At 38.6% G+C, this 18626-nt stretch overlaps 1 protein-coding gene across 3 annotated transcripts; it reads right to left on the bottom strand.

Annotated features, from left to right (window-relative positions):
- Window positions 1–2389: 2389 nt before the first annotated feature.
- On the bottom strand, window positions 2390–14041 carry LOC135097574 (von Willebrand factor A domain-containing protein 5A-like). 3 transcript variants are annotated; one of them, XM_063999495.1, is made up of 5 exons: window positions 13976–14041; window positions 11303–11516; window positions 10809–10935; window positions 3967–4111; window positions 2390–2629 (listed from the first exon to the last, which is right to left on the bottom strand). In XM_063999495.1, exons 2-4 carry the CDS (start codon window positions 11397–11399, stop codon window positions 3970–3972), a joined length of 366 nt encoding a protein of 121 aa, XP_063855565.1. In that variant the 5' UTR covers window positions 11400–11516; window positions 13976–14041; the 3' UTR covers window positions 2390–2629; window positions 3967–3969. The 3 variants fall into 3 exon arrangements, with proteins under 3 accessions (XP_063855565.1, XP_063855566.1, XP_063855567.1); XM_063999496.1 differs by lacking the exon at window positions 13976–14041 and having other exon boundaries at window positions 11303–11725; XM_063999497.1 differs by lacking the exons at window positions 2390–2629; window positions 3967–4111 and having other exon boundaries at window positions 10729–10935.
- Between the last annotated feature and the right edge of the window lie 4585 nt (window positions 14042–18626).

Below are 18626 nucleotides of genomic sequence, written 5' to 3'. Positions count from 1 at the left end.
AGGGTAGATGATTTTTCTTTTTTCTTTATATTTTTCACATATGAATCCGTTATTTTGTAGTAGTAGTAGTAGTAGTAGTAGTAGTAGTAGTGGTAGTAGTAGTAGAAGTATTAATGGGTATAATAATAATAATATTATTATTATAATTATCATTATATATATATATATATATATATATATATATATATATATATATATATATATATATATATATATATATATATATATATATATATATATATATATATATATATATATATATATATATATATATATATATATATATATATACTTAATTTCATTACAATATATTTTTTAATTTTTACTTTCATTATTTTTCTATTTTTTTTCTTTATTTGTTTTTATTTATTTATTTATTTATTTATTTCATTTTTTATTTATTTTTTTGCACATACTTCCTAAATAATTTTTGTTGAAGTTGATTTTTTCTTTCTTTTTTTTTCTTCATTTCATTCTCTTGAACAAATTGTCTTTTTCTCTCTTATATAAATATTTTCTTTTTACTATATATTTATTTTTTCATGCTTTTTAATCTTTTTGTTGTTCTCTTCGAGAAATTGTTATTTTCACATATGCATTCATTTTTTTACTACACTTTTCTTTTTTTCCCTTTTAATTTCATTGCATGTTTTTTTTTTTTTTTTCAAAGAAATAATGTTGTTAGTGCATGAAAAACAAGACACCAATTTCTTTTGTTAAAAATACTTTTATCCTCTTCATCATGTTAAGTTTTTCACACATACATCCATTAATGTCTCTTTTTTTTCTTTTTTTCGTTATTTTTTTATCCTTTTCAATTTACATTTCTCAGACATATATACGTAATTTTACTGCATTTTTTCTTTCTTCTTTGTTATATTTCATCCTCTTCAACAAGTTTCGCTTTTCACGCAAACATCCATAATTACAGTGCGCATTTTCCTTTTTTTTTTTTTTGTATTTTCTTTTACATTCTCTTGAACGTGTTACGTCTTGTTTACAAATATATCTTTTGTTCTTTATTTTTCAAGTTACGTGTTTTTATTTTTTCCTTTTATTTTATTCTTTTTTCCTTTATTCTTTTTCATCATGATTAACTCACACATACTATATACATATTTTTCTACAACATTATTTTTTTTCTTTTCTTCATGTCATCCTTCTGGACAACTTACGACTTTCACACTTATATACATACGTAACTGTATTGCAAGATTGTGCTCTTTTATTTTTATTTTTTTTTTCACGTTTCAGTTTGTTTTTTTGCTCATCAGTAAGTCATATGTTTCCCCTTTTCTTTGTTTTCCTATTTCTTTGTTTTATTTCATCGTCTCACACAAGTAACCCTTTTCTCACAAACATCCCTAATTAGGGTACATGATTTTTCTTTTTTCTTTATATTTTTTCACATATCAATCCGTTATTTTACTGCTTATTTTCTTCTTTCTTTCGTTTTCTTTTATTTTTAATCCTCTTTATATATATATATATATATATATATATATATATATATATATATATATATATATATATATATATATATATATATATATATATATATATATATATATATATATATATATATATATATATATATATAAAATATTTACTATAATTTTTTTTTCCTTTATTTCGCATTTTTCCACCGCAATAATGTTGGTGCTGCATAAAAGGCAAGGCTCAGACTCATGCAGGATAAAAAAAAAAAAGACAATTTATCTTCTTCATCAAGTAAGTTTTTCACGCATCCATCCATAATCTTAGCACCTGTTTCTTTTTATTTTTGTTTATCTTTTTTTTCCTTATTCTCTTTAAATTACTTTTTTTATTTTATTTTTTTTTATTTCATTTTTTTTTATTCTTCAAGTTTCTTTTTTTACACAAACTATATACATATATTCAGGAACATATATTCTCTTTTTTTTCTTTTCTTTATTTCATCCTCTTGAACAAGCTACGGTTTTCACACTTATATACATAATTTTATTATAAAATATTCTTCTTCTTCTTTTTCTTATTTTTTTTTTCTTTTTAGCGTTTTTTTATTTAATGATTTTCTTCACATATCTTTTTGACATTTCTTCGTATTTTCGTTTTCCTTCGTGTAATTTCATTCTCTTGGATGAATCCATCCATAATTGTTACATTTTTTTTTCTTTTTCTTTGTATTTTTTTTTTACAAACACGTCCATTGTTTTACTTTGTTTTTCTTGCTGCATGAAAAGCAAGGCTCAAGTTTATGCAGGAAAAAAAGCTAATTTATCCTCTTCATCAAATTAACTTTTTTTTTCACACATGCTTCAATAGTTTTGAATTTTTTTTTTCCTTTTTTTTTGTCCTTTTCAAGTTCCGTTTTTCCCATTGATATACATCATTTTACTATTTTTTTTTATTTCCTTTTTTCTGTTTTATTTTTTACGTTACGGTTTTCACACACATACATAATTGTATTACAATATCTTATTTTTCTTGTTTATTTTTTTACTTTTATTCACATTTTCACGTTTTTAATTTTTCTTTCTCTTGAAAGATATATTTTTAACATTTTTCAGATTTTCTTTTCTTTGTTTTTCCCTCTCGGACAAATCACGCTGCTGCTGTGAGTAAGAATGCGACATGTACCTTAAATCTGAGGAGAGAAAAAGACACGTTACAAAAGTGTTGTGGTTTGAGCAGCACAAGAGCAACAAGATGCAAGACTGGTGCACGGAAATAAAGTACACACAGAGATAGCGCACCTAATGAATAGCACTTCTAAATGCACCTTGTCAAACAGTGCTGGGTGGACAGAATGGACACAGGAATCGGGTTGCTAGTGCTGAGTCATTAGGGAGCTTTAAAAGATGAGATAAATGTATGGATGGAGATGATAAGAGATAATGGATTCAAGCTTGAAAAAAAAAAGTTATACTTAAAAAAGGACTGGAAGAAATTGGTTCTCAAACAGAATGGTGGATGAATGGAAGGGACTCAAGAATCAGGTTGTTAGTGCTGAGTCATTAGGGAGCTTTGAAAGGAGATTAGACACATGAATGGATGGGGATGACAGGTGGAAACAGGCAGGTGTGCTTCAAACAGGGACTGCCACATGTAGGCCAGATGGCTTCCTGCACCAGTCCTTGTGTATTGTGTAAGAAGTGTTCTATGTTCTCACATCATGACTGTTTTTCACAGGCAACAGATTATTTTAATCAGAATCTTGAGGATGATCTTTTTACTGCTGGGATGGCAGTGTTTGGCAATGACTATATTCATGAAATAACACTTGGAAACTGCAATATTTTCCATAAAAGACTGTAAGTGGAAGGTATAAACTCTTTGTTCAATCAATTAAAAAATTGAACAAGTTCTTGAAAATACCAATAACTTTCGCTAAACTGTAGAATCCTTGTGAAACTGTCAACAGCCCACCCTGCCACACACCACCTCACCCTTCCCATCACCTCTGTTCAGTCAGTACTAGTGGTGAACACACTCTTGGAAACCCTCACAGCTTTCATTAAACTGATAGAAGGGAGAACTCATGTTGAACTTATGTTGAACAGTCTCCCTGCCACACACACCACCAAACATCCTACTCATTTCCAGATACTGTTTATTTCTGGGCAAAGTACAGTGCCTTTGCAACTCATCGTCTACACAATGAAGGGATCACCAAGGAGATTAATGAACTGAGTGAACCTAAACCTAACCTAACCCTCAGATGAAGACGTTAATATTACTTCAGTATCATCCAACTCTTCTTATTACCTCACCTAAACTGACTCTTCACCTCACCTCACTTCACCTAACCTGACACAGAGAGAGAGAGAGAGAGAGAGAGAGAGAGAGAGAGAGAGAGAGAGAGAGAGAGAGAGAGAGAGAGAGAGAGAGAGAGAGAGAGAGAGAGAGAGAGAGAGAGAGAGAGAGAAAGAGAGAGAAGCCCCATAAATAAACAAAACAAACAAATCCGTTGGCTCTTCCCACCTGTCATGAGTAGCCAGGTATGGGTGGCTTGTCATAGATGTCCTTGAGTGGCGCCAGGATTTCTGTGCCCCCCATGTCGGCTTTCATCGCGGCCTGCAGCTGGCATGCCTCACGCAGCGTTGCCTCTGAGTACACACGACTCCCCCTGCAACAGTCACACCACAAGGATTACGGTAAGCACACACACACACACACACACAGAAAACAGTAGGCACCCGCTGAAATAATAATTACTCCCAGTGAGGTCTAAAACACTATTCAGGGGGTGCTGTGAACTTATCATTAAACCCAGCTGTGACCTCATTAAACATTTCTCTTTGTGTCTCACAACACAAGGGGGCAGTCAGAGCCTGCCCTTTAAAGACAACTCTCTTCCTCCGCACAAAACTACAAGCACCTAATAACACACACACCCTTCACTCGAAAATTAAAAATTATCATGGCGACTCCTACACCAGCCTCGGAGTTCCCATTTGGGGAGGGGACCTCAAATGTCCCCAAGTCGGACTGCTCTTATGAGGTGTCTTGACACCCCCGTCAACTTTTTCTTCATTAACTTCTGCAATATTCACGGTCTAAGATCTAATTTTCAATCTGTAGAACACCACCTCTCCTCTTCTAAACCTCATCTTCTTTTCCTCACTGAAACAAAGGTGTCTAAGGCAACTGACAGTAACCCTTTTTCTGCTCTCTCCTAATTTCTCTATCCTACTCGCGTGCCCACGCTCCTGAAACTTCAGAGATTTCCACCATCTGGCTACGACTACAGTCACTCTCAAACTAAATTTATCTGTGCTGTATACCTCTCACCTAACTCCTCTGGCTATAAGAAATTCTTTGACTACTTAACTTCCAAAGTGGAGCACATTCTGACTCTCTTCCCTTTTTCAGAGATCTCCATACTTGGAGACTTTAGTGTTCACCACCAGCTTTGGCTTTCCTCTCCCTTCATTGACCATACTGGTAAACTAGCCTTCAACTTTGCTATCCTCCATGACCTAGAGCAATTGGTGCGACACCCTACTCGTCTTCCTGACTGTCTTAGAGATATGCCCATCATTCTTGACTTTTTCCGTTGAGCTCCTCAGATCACAACCTCATATCTGTATCTTGTCTTATTGCTCCAGTCCCTACTCAGGATCCCCCTAAGTGAAGGTGCCTCTAGCATTTTGTCTCTGCTAGTTGGGAGAACCTGAGGAGGTATTTTGCTGATTTTCCTTGGAATGGCTACTGCTTCCGTGTCAGAGATCCGTCTTTGTGTGCTGAGCGCATAACAGAGGTGATAGTGTCTGGCATGGAGGCGTACATTCCTCACTCTTTTTCTCGATCAAAACCTTCCAAAGCTTGGTTTAACACTGCTTCTTCTTGTGCTATACAGGATAGAGAGGTGGCCCACTAAAGATACTTAAGCCTTCCATCACCAGAATCTCATGCACTTTATTTTTTTCTGCTCAGAACCATGGCAAGTCTGTTCTTCAACTAGCGAAAAAACTCCTTTATTGATAGAAAGTGTGAAAAACTTTCAAGATCTAACTCCCCTTGTGATGTCTGGTATCTAGCTAAAAATATCTCCAATAACTTTGCTTCTTCTTTCTTTCCTTTATTTCAACCAGATGGCATTAGTGCTATCACATCTATGTCTAAAGCTGAACTCTTCGTTCAAACCTTTGCTAAAAACTCTATCTTGGACGATTCAGGGGTTGTTCCTCCCTCTCCTCCACCATCTGACTACTTCATGCTACCTATTGAAATTCTTCGCAATAATGTTTTTCATGCCCTCGGAAGGCTTATGGACCTGATGGGGTCCCTCCTATTGTTCTCTGAAACTGTGCCTCCGTGCTTGCACCTTGCCTAGTCAAACTCTTTTAACTCTGTCTGTCAACATCTACCTTTCCTTCTTGCTGGAAGTTTGCCTACATTCAGCCTGTTCCTAAAAAGGGTGACCGTTCTAATTCCGCAAACTACCGTCCTATTGCTGTAATTTCCTGCCTATTTAAGTTTTTGAATCTATCCTCAACAAGAAGATTCTTAAACATCTATCACTTCACAACTTCTATCTGATTGTCAGTATGGATTCCGTCAAGGCCGCTCTGCTGGTGATCTTCTGGCTTTCCTTACTGAGTCTTGGTCATCCTCTTTTAGAGAATTTGGTGAAACTTTTGCTGTTGAATTAAGCATATCTAAAGCTTTTGATAGAGTCTGGCACAAAGCTTTGATTTCCAAACTACCCTCCTATGGCTTCTATCCTTCTCTCTGTTGCTTCATCTCGAGTTTCCTTTCTGACTGTTCTATTGCTGCTGTAGTAGACAGTCACTGTTTTAATTTTATTAACAGTGCAGCTCCTCAGGGTTCTGTCCTGTCACCCACTCTCTTCCTATTAATCATCAATGATCTAAACCAAACACTCCTACGCTGATGATACCACCCTGCACTTATTCCACGTCTTTTCATAGACGTCCAACCCTAGAGGACTTTACTTCCCTACAGGAAGTAAACCTTTCACGCAGGGAAGCCACAGAGCGCATGACTTTGGATCTCTCTAAAATTTCTGATTGGGGGAGAGCAAACTTAGTATTGTTCAATGTCTCAAAAACTCATGCCTTCATCTATCAACTCGACACAACCTTCCAGACAACTATCCCCTCTTTTTCAGTGACACTCAACTGTCCACCTCTTCTACACTGAATATTCTCGGTCTGTCCTTTACTTATAATCTGAACCGGAAACTTGACATCTCATCTTTATCTAAAACAGCTTCTAAGAATTTAGGTGTTCTGAGATGTCTCCGCCAGTTTTTCTCACCCCCCCCCCCTTATCTGCTAACTCTGTACCATCCTTATCCATCCATGTATAGGGTATGTTTCACATGTCTGAGGGAGGTTCTACTCATACTGCTCTTCTAGACAGGGTGGAATCAAAAGCTTTTCATCTCATCAACTCCTCTCCTCTAACTGACTGTCTTCAGCCTCTCTCATCGCCACAGTGTTACATCTCTAGCTGTCTTCTACCGCTAATTTCATGCTAATTGCTCTTCTGATCTTGCTAACTGCATGCCTCCCCTCTTCCCATGGCCTCGTTGCACAAGACTCTTCTTTCTCTCATCCCTATTCTGTCCACCTCTCTAACGCAAGAGTTAACCAGTATTCTCAATCATTCATCACTTTCTCTGGTAAACTCTGGAACTCCCTGCCTGCTTCTGTATTCCCACCTTCCTATGACGTGAATTCCTTCAAGAGGGAGGTTTCAAGACACTTATCCTTCAATTTTTGACTACCGCTTTGGACCCTTTTATGGGACTGGCATTTTAGTGGGCTTTTTTTTTTATTTTTTTATTGGCACAAGAGGAGGAGGAATACAAAGGAATACAAAGGAATGAACAGACAGCAACAGCCCTACTGGGCCTAACGAGGCTGTCTGTGTGTCTATTCTACCACTACCACTACAGATTCTAAGAGTTAGAGGCTGGAGGACACTAGGGTTCAAAGGAAGGAAAACAAGAGAGCATAGGGAGAAGGAAAGGCTAAGATGTGATAGGAAAGGATGAAAGAGAAATTATACTATTCACTACAGTAACTAAAAAAAAAAAAAAAAGTACGCAAAGTATATTATATGAGGGATTGCTGCGAGGTGATTGTCCAACCTTTGTTTAAAAGTTTCTATTGTATTACTATCGACAATATATGCTGGAAGAGAGTTCCAAACACTTATAATTCTATTTAAGAAATAATACTTAGCCTCGTCTGATCTGAAACGCTTACCTATAATCTTGTAACCATTATTTCTAGTGGTGTTGGAACTGTCAATGATGATATAGTTGTTCACATTTACGTTATCAAAGCCCCGACACATTTTAAACAGCTCAGTTAAGTCTCCTCGCATTCGCCGTTTCTCTAAGCTGAACAAGTTGAGTTCCCTCAAGCGCTCCTCATAAGGCTTGTTCCGCAGTCGTGGGATCAACTTGGTAACTCTTCTTTGGACTCTCTCCAGCTTGTCTATATCTTTCTTGTAATGGGGTGACCAGAACTGGACTTGGAAGTGAATTATCGCCTTTCTTTTCTATGAGGGTAACGTAAGCTAACTTCCAATCCTTGGGAACCTTACCGCATTTAAATGATTTGGTGAAAAGCAATGAAAGGGGCTTACAAATTTGAAATCTAGTTTCTTTCAGGACACGTGGTGCAATACCATCTGGGCCGGGGGCTTTGTCAGTTTTCATTTTATCAATTGATTATTTCTTTTTCATGAAAAACGCAGACACTTAAGGGGGTTATGTTGTGGAGCATAAGGAGTGGTTCGGGGATTGTATGAATATTTTCCTCTGTAAAAATTGAAGCAAAATAATCATTCAGTGTGTCCGCGATCTGAGTTTCTTCGGTGACAAAATTACCGTTATCTAGTGTAATGTGATTAATGTGAGATGTAATGACTTTTTTATTTCGAACGTAACCGTAAAATTCTTTGGGACTGGATTTAGCAATGCTTGCAATATACATTTCTAGATTTTTCTTACTCTGTCTAATGAGCTTTTTTGATTCGCGTCGGAGTCTGTCGTATTCTAGTTTATCGGCCTCATTCTGAGAGAACAAATATTTACTGTAGGCACGATTTTTCTGCAGTAGTTGTGACTCAGTGTTGTTTGTCCACCATTTAGGTTTGTTTCTCTTGCATGGACGTTTTTTACGCATAGGGATACATGTCTTCACACCATTTTATAAAAAGTAGCTACTTAAATTTCGCCCATGATTCTTCAATGTTACTTTCGCCAAGTTCAGCGTTCCAATCTGCGACAGAAAGAATTGACCTGAGTCTCTCGTAGTCTCCTTTTTTATAAATGAAAACTTTTTCGTTGCTAACAATGTCCTTATATGCTTGAAGGCTGATGTTAAAAGAGACAATCTTGTGGTCACCCGTACTAAATTCAGGACCAATATTAACGTTAGATATTAAGTCATCGTTTGTTGAAAGAACAAGATCTAATATGTTGTCACCTCGTGTGGGTTCTTGAACGTGTTGCTTTAGGGAACATTCTAATAAATTATTATACAAGTCGTGACCAGAGTGAGAGTTAAGTGGATTTCCCCATGAGTTAACAGGTAGATTGAAGTCTCCACAGATGACTATCAAAAGTGTTACTTATTTCAGTAATTTGATCTTGTAAATTCTTATCAGAGGAAACATTGTGAACCGGAGGCCTATAAATAAGACCTATAGCAGTTTTCTTAGAACGTACTCTTAAATGCAAGAAGACTGAATCTATATTGTTAATCTTTTCAGTTTTTAGTATGGTTGGCTGAAGACTGGCTTTCACATACAGCAATACACCGCCTCCTATCCTGTCTTTTCTTTCACTGCTGAACATTTCATAGCCTGGCAAGTTGTATTCCACAAGAAAGTCTCTGTTTGCAGAGTTCAGCCAAGATTCAGTAATACCAATAATGTGATAGTTTTCTACAGCTGCCAGGGTTTCTAAATCTGAAAATTTATTTCTAAGGCTGCGAGCGTTGATTAGGCAAGCTTTTATAGTGTTGCACATGGAGGTTGGGTTGTGCGAGGAGTCTACTAAGAGTCTGGAGCTACACGATCTTGCTGGTCTTTTTTTGGTCTGAAAATAGAAACTTTATTACTAAGGAGTCTGCCAAGTCGTGCTGCTCCAATTCCATTCAGGTGTAAACCATCCGGCTGAAACAGAGAAGGTTTATTGTAAAAGTTGTCCCAAAGATTAACAAAGTCTACATCTTCCTCTGCGCAGAGAGAACAAAGACGGCTGTTAGTGCTGAAGGCTCTGTTGTAGAAGGCAGCCGGTGCCCTGGTCCGGGGGAGGATACCTGAAACAATAATGTTATTGGATTTAGCGCTGTATCATCCTCTTGAACTTTTCCATGAGCTCTTCAGACCTAGTGTTTTCGACATCATTTGTACCTGCGTGAGTAATAAAGAGGGTATTATTATTAGATCCGCAGGCTGCCTCGTCGCATGCTGCCGTGATGTCGTCTAAGCGTCCACCAGGCATGCATAGACGCTTACGTGTCCTACGAGCCCTGCCACAGAACTCAGAGAGCTGACCTCTGACTATTGAGTCTCCGACCAGTCTCGTCTCTTGTGCATCTTCCTTTTCTTCAGCTAGGATCTGGTACCTGTTGTGTGTTGAGATGGGCAAAGATTTCTTAACATTAGTGGTGGTGGCACGATTACTGACTAAAGTGAATGGTGACTCTGCAAGCACAGCATGTGGGCGGGCAGGAGCCCCTGGAGTGGAGGAGGCAGGTCTGTCAGGGATGGCAGGAACAACATCTGTGGAGGTGCAACCTGTATTAGAGACAACGAACTCTTTTAGTGCTTCAAGCTGTTGCACGACGTCCTCATACTGCTTGCACTTCTCCTCGTAATTCTCGTTGAGTCTCTCTATCTTACTCTGGAGGTGACACAACCTGCAGGCAGAAGAATTCCGGAAATACTGAGGGGCAAACCTGCCACGACAGGCTTCGCATTGACTGAGAAGAGAAGGCATGACTCATTAATCAGAGCGCTTTTGAAGTTTCAGAAAAGATGTGACCATAAATTGAGCAAATGAAAAGTTTATGCATGGAAATCAGATACTGCTGTGTTAGATGCCTCCAACACTGGGTCTTGAAAATGCCACAAAGACCAATCGCTTGCCTAGAGTCTTGGTCACGAATGAGACTTTTACAAACCGGCGCTTGCAGCTATGAGGAGGAGGTGGAGGAGGAGGAGGAATGGAAGTAAATTAAAAGATAGAAGATGAGAAAGATGAGACAAGATAAATATAGGAGGAAGAGGAAGAATGACCTCTCACTTATCCTAACCCAGTCTGGACCACTCACTTCTTGAAGAGCACTGAGAAGGATGAGCCGAAGCTGACAATGTTGAAGAGGCAACCCAGAGGCAGACTCTTCAGGAACAGAAGAAGTGTTGCCCGGGCACTCTCTATCTTTTCCCCATGCATGCTTCCTGTTGGTGAGGTCAGTTTAGGTTAGGTTAGCACTGCACAACTACAGTACAAACTCACTGAGTCGAACTAATTTTGGGGTTAATTTACGTTAGCTTAGTACAACCTTGCTGAGTTGGACCCTTGAAAATCCCAGTAACTTCCCTCACATCCTGCTTAGGAGTCACAGTAAGGAGTTATTGTTGAACTATTACTGGAAACATGGAAACATCCTTCAAAACCCCAGTAACTCCCTCACAGCCTGTTTAAAAAGCTATGAAAGGCATCATATCTGCTTAGTCCTGCACTGACAAGCCTTCCAGCATCCCATCATATCAGTTCTTGGGTCATACTGACCTTGTCCAGCTGCCCCACCTGCCTCCACCTCACCTGAGCGGTCGATGACAAAGATAATCTCATTCCTGCTGGAGTAGGTGTTGGTGGGCACCTCTGGGAAGAGGTTCAGCATGAGCAGGTCATCCTTCATGATCCCAGTGGCAGAGCGTTCACCGGTCTCCCGCAACAGGTGGGGCCGTTAGGCACTCCTGTAGTACACCAGCATGCTCCAGCCGTGGTCGCAGCTGAACCCTCCGTCCTGGCTCACCTGCGGCATGGACAGGAGATTAGGTTGGGGCATGGGTTAGGTTAGGTTATGCTGCAATAGGTCAGGGCATCAGTTGGGTTAGGTTGCAATGCTGGATCAGCTGATGTTATTTTCATGGACAGAAGAAAGAAAACAAGACCTAAAAGGTTTATGGACGTAGAGAAGGAATTACAACACACACAAACACACACACACACACACACACACACACACACACACACACACACACACACACACACACACACACACACACACACACACACACACACACACACACACACTGAAAAAAAATTAAGAAAGTACTTTGTTATCGTGGACTGGAAAGACTTTGAACATGCAGAAGTTGTTCAGGAAAAATAGGATGAATTTATAAGGATATATAATACTGCTGTAGAGAAATTTGTACCTAGAGGAGAAAGATGTAGAAAAGGTAAGGAATAGTTCAATACAAAATGCAAAAAGGCTAGAAATTGTAAGTTAAATGGTTGGAATAGATGGAAAAAAAGGAAAACTGAGAGCAGATGGAAGGAATATATTGATGCTAGAAACAAGTATGTTGAAATAATAAGAATGGAGAGAAAATACAATCAAAGAGATATAATAGAAAAGTGAATAAATGAACCCAAGCTGTTCTTTAGACATATTAATGGGAGGATCAAGAAGAGAGGTGTATCAAAACTGAAAGATGAAGGAAAAATCTATGAGGATGCACAGGACATGGCGGAGATTATGGGCAAAAGTTACAGATCAGTATTTACTGTGGAAGGGGAGTTTGATGCTGGAAGGGATAATTTGGTGAGGAATACGCTAAGTACAGTACCAGTCAGTTATATGAAATACTTATGATGATTGAGGACCTTGAAATAAATAAAGCATCTGGTCCAGATGGAGTATCAAACTGGATATTGAAAGAATGTAGAGATCAACTGGCTGATAAAATTCACAGTATGGTGGTGACATCATTGTTGCAGGGAAGGGTACCAAAAGATTGGAAGAGAGCAAATATTACACCAATATTCAAAGGGGGAAATAAAGAAAACCCACCAAATTATAGACCAGTGTCATTTACTAGTGGTGTAGTAAAAGAATGCGAAAGAACAATAAAGGAAAGATTGATGGAACACTTGGAAAGAGATAAAGTTTTGGTAAATTGTCAATTTGGATTTAGGCGGGGAAGATCATGCTTTATGAACTTATTGTCCTTTTAGTCAAAGGCAGTTGATATTGTGCAAGAGAGACAGACTAGTGATGGTGTCTACTTAGACTTGAAGAGGGCTTTTGACAAAGTACCACACCAAAGATTGCTATGGAAGATTAAAAAAATTAAAAAAAATATGGAAAAATTGGAGGATGACTGCTGGAGTGGATGAAGGATTATCTGGATGATAGAGAGATGAGAACTGTAATACAAGACCAGAATTCATCCTAGCTGAAAGTAACTAGTGGTGTCCCACAGGGATCAATGTTGGGACCAATAATGTTTGTGATATATGTGAATGACATAAATGAAGAGATAGACAGCTATATGGACTTATTTGCAGATGATGCTAAGCTGATGAGAATGGTAGAAAATGCAAATGACTGTATGGTACTGCAAGACAATTTAAATAAGATAAATAGATGGAGTAAATCTTGGGAAATGGAATTCACTTAAAGTAAATGTAAAGTAATGGAGTTTGGTAAGAGTAAAAAAAGAATACAACATCATTATGGGATGGATGGTGTGAACTTAAAGAAATTAAAAGAAATGGATTTAGGAGTAACAGTTACTGAAAATTTGACTCCGGGCAGATATATTGATAGAATTACTGGAGAGACGATGAATTTGTTAAAAAGAGTAAGAGTGGCATTCTCATATTTGGATAAAGAAGTGATAAAAAAGTTGTTGATTTCCATGATAAGACCAAGATTGGAATATGCAGCAGTGGTGTGGTCTCCTCATACAAAGAGGAATATTATAAAATTGGAAAGAGTACAAAGAGCAGTCACTAAGATGGTTCCAGAGTTAAGTCGACCTATGAAGAGAGATTAAGAATGTTTGGAAATTCTTTCCCTTGAAAATATGAGAGAGAGAGAGAGGATTTAATAAACATCTATAGAATGATAAATGGTATGGAAAATGTGGACAAACAATGTATAGTAAATTTAGACACACAGATTACAAGGAGACACAGTAAGAGAAGTTGAAGAAAGTTAACTGTAGAAGAGACATCAACAAGCATAGTTTTTCCTCACAGAAGTGTGAACAAAATGGAATGATCAGTCTCCCATCAGTGAAGGCAGGACGTTGTCAATGACGTAACTGTCCATGCTTTTAAGACTAAACTGGATAGATATAGAGACAGGATACTATGAGATTACTCTCCTCCCGTGCAAACCACAACTAGGTAAAGCACTAGGTAAATACACACACACACACACACACACACACACACACACACACACACACACATGCAGACCTGGGCAGACATGGCATCATCAGTCAGGGTCACGTTGGAGTGGGTCAGTGTGGGAGACGATCCGAGATATCTGGTGGTTTACACACATACTTGTGCCTTCACCTCCATGGAGTAAGGCTGTGTCACATCTACACCCCTCGATCCTCCCACCTCCCAGTCCCAGTCTTGGTGGTGGTTGTGGGTGGTAGTGGTGAAGGAAACACTGAGTTTTTCATTGCTGACTGATTTTTTTTTTTATGCATTTTTAAATCCATTGTCAGTGTCCAAAGAATCAAAAATCTAATGAATTTTTTTTTTTTTTTTTGTGCATTTTAACCATTTCACTTCAATACAGAAACAATTACCAGCACCAGAAGCAATGCATGAAATCTTTATAAGCATCTACAAGAGAAGAAGGGATTAAAAAAGAACAGATTTTGCAATTTTTGTATCCAGCTTAACCCCTTCAGTATGATGACTCCAAGGTAGGCATCATGAAGCACCAGTGGAAGATATACCATGACACCTACATAGGCATCATGGTCGGATTCTGTTTTAGTTGTTGTTGGACAGTCCCATATCCTGTTGTGACTTCTTCGTTGAGCAATCCTGTATCCATGTGTTGACTTGTCTTGAGCAGTCTCATGTATTATATCCTTGAGGTTCTATTGCTCCTCCCACCCTCCCTGTTCCCACCAGTCACGTAAATGAGCCACCCCATGCCCCACCCTCTATCCAAATTAAGGAAGTCTCATTGGCAGAGCATTACATCATAGTTCCCCTCCTTATGGTCCTTCTTTTATCTTCCATATCCCCCTATCCTTCTCTACATCCTATACCCCCTCCATCAGGAAGGAGACTAAAAGGTTGGGGGATACAGTTCCCCTATTCCCTCGTTCATTCCTTGCCCCTCATACCCTCCTCTCTCTCTCTCTCTCTCTCTCTCTCTCTCTCTCTCTCTCTCTCTCTCTCTCTGTGTAAAAAATAATAATAATAATAATAATAAACGGTTTATTATTTAGGCGGTTGACAAACTGAAAATGTACATAGGGGATGGGGAAAAACTTAACTTATTAATCCTAACGGTAAGACTAATCTAGGAGGGAAATACTATTGATTGATGGCTCGCACCATGGTGGGAATCACACTGAGTCTGTACCGGTCCGTGCGCGGCGCCTTCAGGTGTAAAAAATAATAATAATAATAATAAACGGTTTATTATTTAGGCAGTTGACAAACTGAAAATGTACATAGGGGATGGGAAAAAACTTAACATTAATCCTAACAGTAAGACTAATCTAGGAGGGAAATACTATTGATTGATGGCTCGCACCATGGTGGGAATCGCACTGAGTCTGTACCGGTCCGTGCGCGGCGCCTTCCGGGGGGCGTTATTTTGTTGTGGTGTCTGGTGGCACGGACAGGGCGAGGCGCGTCGGGCGGCAGCATGTCTCTGAGACGCGGATGATGCAGTAGTCCCTTCCCAAGAAGCTTCTCCCAGAGCCTCTCGGTGCCTGGTGGATATTCTGGACAGACTCAGGGTGGTCAGGGCTTCTTCATAGGTGGTGTATGCAGGGCCAAGGATGACCCTGCACGCCCTTTCTGCACACTCTCTAGCTGTAGCTGTTGAGCTGTGTGTGTGTGAGGACCACGCTGGGGAGGGCGTCACATGAGTTTGGGGGAGGATGAAGGTGAGGGTACACCCCCCCTTAACTCATCTGTCGGCGTCCCCAGCGACCCTGAGTCTGCGCAGCATGTCACAGCCTGTAGGTAGCTGATCTCACGGTGCTGGCGACATGCTGCTTCCAGGTCAGCTGGTCGTCCACCGTGACTCAGCGAAGCTTGGCACATTGGACCACCTGGAGGGGTGAGGGCCCACTGTGAGCCGGGAGGAGCACTGGTACAGAGGAGGTACAGAAGAATACATCACCACAGTTTTGCTGTGGTTGAGTGAGTCATCCTGCTCTCCTCTGTCCACGTCTGCAGTCGCTCCAGAATTGCTTGCAGTGGCGAGTAGTCCGGGTTCTTGTTGGAAACTGGGGCGCCCACAGTGCCAGTCGTCCACATACTTCCAGCGATGGGGGGTGTCGGTGAGGGCGTCGTTGATGAGGAGGAGGAAGCATAGAGGGACCCATCTTGGTCCCCTGGGGGACTCCATGTCAGCTGTTGGAAATTAGAGACAGAGCCCTGATAGCGAACGGCCTGACGTCTCCCCTGTGAGGAAGTCGGCTAGCCACGCTATCCAGGTTGGAGGGAAGACTTAGACTTACTGCCTTGCTGATGACAACAGTGTGATCAACTAGATCAAAGGCTTTTTGAAGTCGACAAAAAGCAACAGCTAGAGAGGTGTTTCGCTTGTCGTGGGACTGCTGGATGAATTCAGAGGAAGCTGGTCAGGGTAATGTGAGGTGGAGGTGGCTTTAATATTTCCGAATTGTCTGATATCCACGGTGTTACAAATTTTGGTGTATGCCCAGTCATATACAAAATCTTCACAAACTCAAGAGCTAGGGATGGGGTTAGATAAGAGACTGGCCTGAGGTCATTGAGTGACTGAGGACTGGAAGTTTTGGGGATGGGAGTATATATATATATATATATATATATATATATATATATATATATATACATATATATATATATATATATATATATATATATATATATATATATATATATATATATATATATATATATATATATATATATACTCTCCCTGTGTGTGTGTGTGTTATATCGTTAACTAGAGAGAATTTAGTGTTGGAGTGCTAATTCACCTGGGGGTACCAATTGGACTTACTTAACAAGGTAAAGAAGAAGTAATCCATCTTCTTCAATCAGAGTTACACAACAAAACAGGGGCCATTCTTTCCGATATCAAAGGCTGGACTGGGCAAGTTCCGAAGCTTCGCGTGTTTGCGGCATTAAAGTTAGACCTTTGAGAGTCTGGCGGTGCTCTCTTGAACTTCACCATCCTATGTGTGTGTGTGTGTGTGAGTGTGTGTGTGTGTGTTAATGGTAGCTGGGTGGTAAAGTGTTTGACTGTCTTAAGAGAGGCCCCATGTGTTCGAGTCATTTTAATACCGAAGGTTGTGTGTGTATGTGTGTGTGTGTGTGTGTGTGTCGTAGACAGAGACATTACACAATTTCTCCTATATATTTACTAACAGCTACTAAGAATTAAATAAACGATACTCAGATTACTTTTTTTCCTTATTTAATGAATATTGCCCCCAACGATTAAAACATGCGTGTGTGTGTGTTTGTGTGTGTGTGGGGGGATGGGAAGGGGGGGCAGGTGTGTGGTGTTCAGGAGGCTGGAAGCACGTGCACTGTTGCCGCTGCTCATAATTATCGCAGTTTGAGTCAACAAAGACACCAAGAGAGCCAATTAGAACCCGGGGGTGGAGGAGGAGGAGAAGGAGGATGAGGAGGAGGAGGAGGAGGAGGAGGAGGATGAGAAGGAAGGAGGAGGATACAGTAATTAGAGATAGCTTTTGGCTCCCGCTCAGCTCCACCCGTGATGATGAAAACTTACTCACGAGCTCATAACTGGCCCTAATCCACTCCAGCTACAGGAGGAGTGGGGGAGGTAGGGAAGTGAGGAGGAAAAGAATTGGGTGTAAATAAAAGAAACGGAGGGAGGGAAAAGGGAGACGAGAAGTAGTATGCTTCTTGAAAATATTATAACGTAGAGAAGGAAAATACATGTGCTACACAGCATTTACATCTATACAAAAATATAATAACACATGGACTGCAATTGAAGCGAGGGAGAAAGAGAGTGGGTGTAAATAAAAAGAGAAAAGGGAGAAGAAAAAGGCAGACGAAAAAGAAAATAGCAATCTTAAGTAAAAAAGTATAAGATAGAAAACAAGTTGCAGGTATATCGTGTAATCTTTACAGAAATTTGAGGGTAAAAGATAAACTAAAAAAAGGCTTTTATTGAAGTGAGGGTAAACCAATTTTGTGTAAATAAAAGAAATAGGGAGAGAAAAAGACGAATAAAATAAATATATGGCTTAAGTAGAATAGTATAAAGTATGGAAACAGGATATAGAGTGAAATATATACAAAAAAAATTATGATAGAATATAAATAAAATGTCAAAAAAATCTGAATTCTGTGAGAGAAAAAAATCGTGTTTAAATAAAGGGAATGGGGAAGAGAAAAGGCAAGGGACGAAAAAGAAACATGCGTCTTAGGTGAAAAAAAATATTAATAATAAAGGTAGTGAGAAAAATATATATAAAGAGGAATCTAAAAAAAAAAAAAAAAAAAAAAAAAAAAATATATATATATATATATATATATATATATATATATATATATATATATATATATATATATATATATATATATATATATATATATATATATATAATATATATATATATATATATATATATATATATATATATATATATATATATATATATATATATATATATATATATATATATATATATATATATATATATATATATATATATATATATAAAGACTGACTGAAAGAAAGAAGTTTTAAAGAAATTTCTATATTTAACAATTTTGAAAACATTTTTTTCCACTGTCTTTTTTTTTTCACGCTGATAGATAAACATTTACACCATAAGTTATTCAATGCTGAGTATACATACATATATACACCAATCACCACCAAGTAGCAAAT

The sequence above is a fragment of the Scylla paramamosain genome, unplaced genomic scaffold, assembly GCF_035594125.1.
Source record: "Scylla paramamosain isolate STU-SP2022 unplaced genomic scaffold, ASM3559412v1 Contig25, whole genome shotgun sequence".
Taxonomy (NCBI): domain Eukaryota; kingdom Metazoa; phylum Arthropoda; class Malacostraca; order Decapoda; family Portunidae; genus Scylla; species Scylla paramamosain.
This window is presented reverse-complemented; position numbering and strand designations above follow the sequence as displayed.